Below are 6,211 nucleotides of genomic sequence, written 5' to 3'. Positions count from 1 at the left end.
AAGACCATGAAAGTATGGAAACAAAAAAAATTCACCTAAGGACCCATCATGATATAGATTTTGAAGTAAATCTGTATAATTCTGAGAGCGTAACCCATTTTGGTTGCAAAAATTGGGAAACATTTTGCAAGATGTATGGTTTTGATGAGGGTATGCTTGTCACCATAGATCTTGGTGATCCTGGCATCGAGCAAGACAATATGGACATTTGGGTCCTTGTTGATACGCCTCCAATTCTACCGCTATGTGAGTTTCTCAAACATAGTTATTAGCTAATTTATATTGTTCCTTTCAAAATAGTTGACAGCTTATTTTCATTGACAACTTATTTTGATTGTTCAAACAATGTGCGGAACATGGTAGACAAAACCTACTACACCGATGGCTTTGAGTTAACTTATAAGGAGAAAACTTATCTGGTCGGATTTTGTACTGATCTTGAGAATTACAATATCTATTGTAAAACTCCTCCACATTATGGTCAATACGTGCCACTAGTGCACGTGTTGAACTACGGTAACTACTATGGAGATACCCTGATAAGATTTCTTACTATTACGACATCCGTGCATCTTTTGCATACTTCTAAAACTAGTACATCATTGCTAACTATGAAGTTATTACTATGTTTTTCAACAGATAATCCCAGAGGATTGTGTGCCTCATTTGATGTATCAGAATGGTAGCCTTGATGTTTTGAACATACAACCAGGTCATCCTACGAATCTCAACTGTCCATACCGGATTTCTAAAAGAAGTGGAGACATGAAAATCAAAGAATGGAAAAAAATGTATGGACAGTCGCAAGGAGGTTCTTGGAAGCAAAAGGAAGCGAAGCGCAAAAATTGGAGACACGATGATCTCCATTCTCCATAATGGAGAGTCGGGGTCTATATTGTTTTATGCTATTTTACCTTAAAGAGGGTATTTAGGTCCTACCTAATACTGATGATCATGTGCTAAGAACAATTAAGTAGGATTGGTTTGATGACTATGAGGATGATGATCGTATGACTTGTTATTAATAACGAGTAGAAGTTGTATGATGATGATTAGTAGGACTTGTTATTATGATGATGCATGATGCGGGCATGAAGAGTTATTATATATCTCTGTTAGCTAGCTTACACACCCTAAATTACCCCCCTAAACCCTCCCCCTTTAAAAAAAACAAAAACCCCAGCCACTAAAATGCTGACGCGTGGATGCCTTTTGGTCCCGGTTGGTGTCATCAACCGGGACCAAAGGCCCTCCTGCCTGGGTTGGCCGCAGCGGCCACGTGGAGGCCCATCTGTCCCGGTTCCTGTAAGAACCGGGACTAAAGGGCTAGGGCATTAGTAACGACCCTTTAGTCCCGGTTCAACAACCAGGACAAAAGGCCCTTACCAACCGGGACAGATGACCCTTTTTCTACTAGTGGGGGTGGCCTTGGTCGTTTCCATTTATGGTCTCATTAATGAAATCGAAGGAAAACCTCTTTCGTTCAAAAAAAACTTATGTGCCTCTACGTTCACAATACGACTTTCATAAGTAAAATTACATTGAAACAAACTAGAATAAGAGTTGATCTCACTAATAATAGCTCCATAATGACCTCTAGACTTGTTGATTATGTCCAAGACGACACTATAGCAATGCTTTTTTTTCAGTGCTAGGAATCTGCATAGGGAGCCCAGCCCACGCTCTGGAACTAGTTGGTTTTGTTTCTCCCAAATCCATCGCATGCGCAAGGCATGATTAAGTTATTTGATGAAGGTTCCCAAGGTCCTCAAACTCCATGGATCAACAAACTTGCTCCCATGCCACTAAACAGTGCTCTCATTACGAAGATCTTGTTTAGCAGTTTAGGCATTTGAATACCCAGGGAGGCAAATCCAATGAGAGCATATGCCATCTGGTAAGTATATCACAATGGCCAAAAGCACCGCCCTACAAAACTACAACCATATTCAATCCAGACACAAACCACAGCACATACATCAACGAGCATCTCTTGATCTCACCAACAATGCGTTCCATTGCGACTCTCCTCCAGCTGGTCTGCCTCCTCTTGTCACTTCATCGGAGCCCATGCTCCGGCGCGGCGGCCACGGCGAGCAACTTCTCCTCCTGCCTCGTCTCCAACGGGGTCAGCAACTTCTCCCTGCCCACGTCTCCGAGCTACGCCGGGCTACTCAACTCCTCCATCTTCAACCTCCGGTTCACGCTCCCGAACGTCGCCGGGCCCGCCGCCATTGTCCTCCCGGAGTCGAGGGATGACCTGCGGCGAGCCATCCTGTGCGCACGCGCCAGATCGCTTGCGATCCGCGTGCGTAGCGGCGGGCACAGCTACGAGGGGCTGTCCTACACCACGGAGAACCACGTGCCGTTCGTGGTGGTCGACCTAACGAACCTGAACCGCGTCCGCGTGGACCCGGGATCGGCCACGGCCTGGGCCGAGTCGGGAGCGACAGTGGGCGAGTTGTACTACGCCGTGGGACGGTCGAGCCGGTCCTTGGCGTTCCCAGCCGGGTCCGGGTCGACCACTGGTCTAGGGGGGCACGTTTCCGGCGGCGGGTTCGGGCTTCTGTCCCGGAAGTTTGGGCTTGCCGCCGACAACGTGCTGGATGCGGCGCTCATCACTCCGGACGGCACAGTCCTTGACCGGAGTTCTATGGGCGACGACGTGTTCTGGGCGATCCGAGGCGGCGGAGGCGGGAGCTGGGGTGTGGTGTACGCTTGGAAGCTCCGGCTCGTTCCGGTTCCTCGCAACGTCACCGCGTTCGCCGTCGGTCGGACCGGTCCGGTCGAACTCTTTGCCGGCTTACTTCACAGGTGGCAGCATGTCGGGCCCAATCTACCGGACGAGTTTTATCTCTCCGTGTATGCTCCTACCGGATCAACGGACGGCAACGTCTCCATCTCCTTCACCGGTCAAGTGCTAGCGTCAAAAGACCATGCCTTGTCGGTTCTCAGCCAAAGCTTTCCTGAGCTAGGTTTGACCGAGCGACACCTCTCAGAAATGAGCTGGGTCGAGTCGACGGCCAAGTTCGCCGGTCTGGGCACGGTGGAGGACCTGGTGAACCGGCGGCGCCAGCCAAAGCAGTACTCGAAGAGCAAGTCCGACTACGTGCAAGCACCGATCTCGAGGCACGACATGGCCGAGATCGTCCGGCACCTGTCGACCGGGCCGACCGGGTCCATCCAGCTGGACCCCTACGGCGGCGCCATGGCGCGGGTCGGGAGCTCCGAGACGCCTTTCCCCCACCGCGCCGGGTACCTGTACAGTATCCAGTACGGCGTGAACTGGGACCGGTCGCAGGTGGCCCACGCGGAGGAGTTCATCGGATGGCTCGGGTCGTTCTACAGGTTCATGGCCCCCTACGTGTCCAAGGATCCCCGCGCTGCGTACGTGAACTACCTCGACCTCGATCTGGGCGTGAACAACTGGACGCGGGCTGCCGGTGGCTCATCCGCGCAGGCGGTGGCTCGGGCGAGGTCGTCGTGGGGGGAGGCCTACTTCGGAGAGAACTTCGGCCGGCTGGTCCGTGCTAAGACGGTGGCTGATCCTGGCAACGTGTTCAACAACGCACAGAGCATCCCTCCCTTGAATATTAGAGCCGAGGAGTAGACATGATGTTTGCGAAATAATAAATCTGGCCGTGAGGAGATATGTAAACCCAATAACGAATAAAACTCGATGATACCCCACGATTGTTTCGGGTATTGATTGCAATATATTTTAATGAGATTTGATTGTGTGTGATATTGAGTAATATTTGAAATAATAACATGTGAACCAAAATTATAATACATACAATTTACTATATTTTAATTATATATAGCTTTTTTTATTGAAACCTAATCCTCCCCACGCTCGCACCACACCATCTTACCCTCCCGCCTGCGAAGCTGCCCCCGTTCCCCACGGAAGTCATGGTAGCCACAGACTCCCGATCATCTACTGGTGCCGTGATGGCTGCCGCTAACTAGAGATATTTGGATAGACATGGGGGCGGGGGAGAGTGTGTAGTGTGTGTGTGTGTGTGTGTGTGTGTGTGTGTGTGTGTGTGTGTGAGAGAGAGAGAGAGAGACCTTGAGAGAAATGGAATGTGTACATGTATGTGTATGTGCGCGAGAGGTGTGTGCGTGTGTGTGCCACAGAGAGAGAGAGACCTTGAGAGACGTGGAGAGACATCGAGTAGGTGTCATACAAACAGAGAGGGTGTGTTCGAGAGAAAAAGAGTGTGTGGCGAGTGTGTGTGTGTGTGTGTGTGTGTGTGTGTGTGTGTGTGTGTGTGTGTGCTCGCACGCGCGCGAGAAGGACCCCTAGATCAAGAGAGACCTAGGAGGTCGAGATAGGGAGGAGAGATAAAGAGAGATCAAGTGGGTGTCATTCGAAGAGAGAGGATGTGCCCTATGCATGCTCATGTGTGTGGAAGAAAGAGTGATTAGCAATGCAAGACAAACTTAGGAGCACGTGTGAGACCCAACTGTGGTGGGCAGAGTAGGCCTAGGGAATGAGATGTGAGCGTTGTGTCCTGCCATGAGAGAGTGAGAGGGTGAATTGCTTCTTTTAACATAAGAAGAGAAGGGGCAGCTGTTTGCTTTTTTAGGGAAAAGCGGTTGTTTGCTATAAAAAAATGTCACGTACTTTTTTACATAGTGAAAAATATTACAAACTCTAACATGTCATTTCTAGAGAATAATTACTAACAGGTAATTTACACGTGAACCTACATGTTATTAAAATCAGGATGTAACTGATTTTACTAAAAAGCATGATGTCTCTCACTCTGCCTAAATACGGTCACCTACTTGCATCTAGACCATGAATATATATTATATATGAACTTATTTTATTTTAATATATGTATATATGTTCACCTTTGTAGATCAGAGATAAAAACCGATTACTTCGGATGATGGACCGAAAACACACCGAGTTTTACAGAATCAGAAAAGATGCATATAAATAATTGTTTTTCTTAATAGAGATGTTGCACAGGATGTACAAAAGATGTATTACTATATATGTTTATTTTTGCAGATTATGAGAGAGATGGAGGATGAATTATGTCCATGCTTAAAAATAATCCATGGGCAAGGGTCCTAAGGTGACGATGTTGTTGGAAGCAGCTAAAAATTCACCAAGTTTTAAGTATATATGTGCAATCAATTTTATTTTATTAAAATGCGTTGCGCCTGTAGCAACGCACAGGCATTCTACTACTATATATAGTTGTACAATATTTATTGAATATAAGTCGTATAATAGAATTAAAAATATTTTTCCCATGCATGGTTGCATGTCGTAGTGGGACTTCTTTCATGCATGGTTTGCATGTCGAGGTGAGACTTATCTCATCCATAATTATACAGTGATGTGGTATTCTGGCATGTTGGGATAACTAAGTTAGTGAGGATCACTCTTTTAAATATATAGGATAGACGGGGTTGAGTTGCTCTTTCCTATCCACTCCTGATCTTGTTGTTGTTGCTTTTATTATATTTTTAGAAAATGATATGAATTTAACAATTCAAGCAAGGGGTCATAATGGTTAACATGAAAATATCATAAATTTTCTGCAGGTTATCTGCCGGGCGTCAGGATGGATCCGTACGCGGTCATTACTACACCGTGCGGAAGTGAGGGAGCTTATGGCCATTGGGTGCAACCGATGGTAGACAGTAGCACGGGCTATATACAACCGGTTTGTATGGCGGTCCAATAATAGGATATGTGTTTTGGCATTGTGTCCTATTTTTGCCAGTTGTGGCTATTTGTTTACTTCTTTGATTTTGTTTTTGTACCTAAGATGATACTCGTACTTGATACTCTGTTTGTTTAATAAATGGTTGTGTGCATCGTTTGATGCAGAGATTGAGGGTATTCCTCCTTTCCGAGAAAGCAAATGGTCATGAATATGAATCCCATTTTTCAAAAAGTTTTTAGAAGATAGATTGGAGATGCCATAAAAAAATTTTATGGGAAGATCTGAAGGACTTGAGTATCACCAAAGAACTAGCCATGGACAGGGATGCAGGGGTACTTGGAAGCTAGCTATCGTACCAGGACCATAATTTGGTTGCGAGATTTTATCGGTTTGAGCTCTAGCCTACCCTACTTGGTTGGGACTAAAGGCTTTGTTGTTGTGGGAAAATGCATGGATTGAAGATCTTTATTTTGCAGAGAGATTTCCTAGGCTATATAACATTGCCTTTAGAAGAA

At 46.3% G+C, this 6,211-nt stretch overlaps 1 protein-coding gene across 1 annotated transcript; it reads left to right on the top strand.

Annotated features, from left to right (window-relative positions):
- Positions 1-2,008: 2,008 nt before the first annotated feature.
- LOC109743896 (berberine bridge enzyme-like A) lies at positions 2,009-3,634 on the top strand. Its single transcript, XM_020302983.3, has one exon. The coding sequence runs from the start codon at positions 2,009-2,011 to the stop codon at positions 3,608-3,610; it is 1,602 nt and encodes a 533-aa protein (XP_020158572.1). The 3' UTR covers positions 3,611-3,634.
- The last annotated feature ends 2,577 nt before the right edge of the window (positions 3,635-6,211 follow it).

This window comes from Aegilops tauschii, chromosome 3, assembly GCF_002575655.3.
Source record: "Aegilops tauschii subsp. strangulata cultivar AL8/78 chromosome 3, Aet v6.0, whole genome shotgun sequence".
Lineage (NCBI taxonomy): Eukaryota > Viridiplantae > Streptophyta > Magnoliopsida > Poales > Poaceae > Aegilops > Aegilops tauschii.
The sequence above is the reverse complement of the archived record's forward strand: the minus strand, read 5'-3'. Positions and strand labels throughout refer to the sequence as shown.

Excerpts from the sequence above, each read along its gene's own strand:
- LOC109743896 (XM_020302983.3), top strand. The coding sequence starts at position 2,009 with ATGCGTTCCATTGCGACTCTCCTCCAGCTGGTCTGCCTCCTCTTGTCA.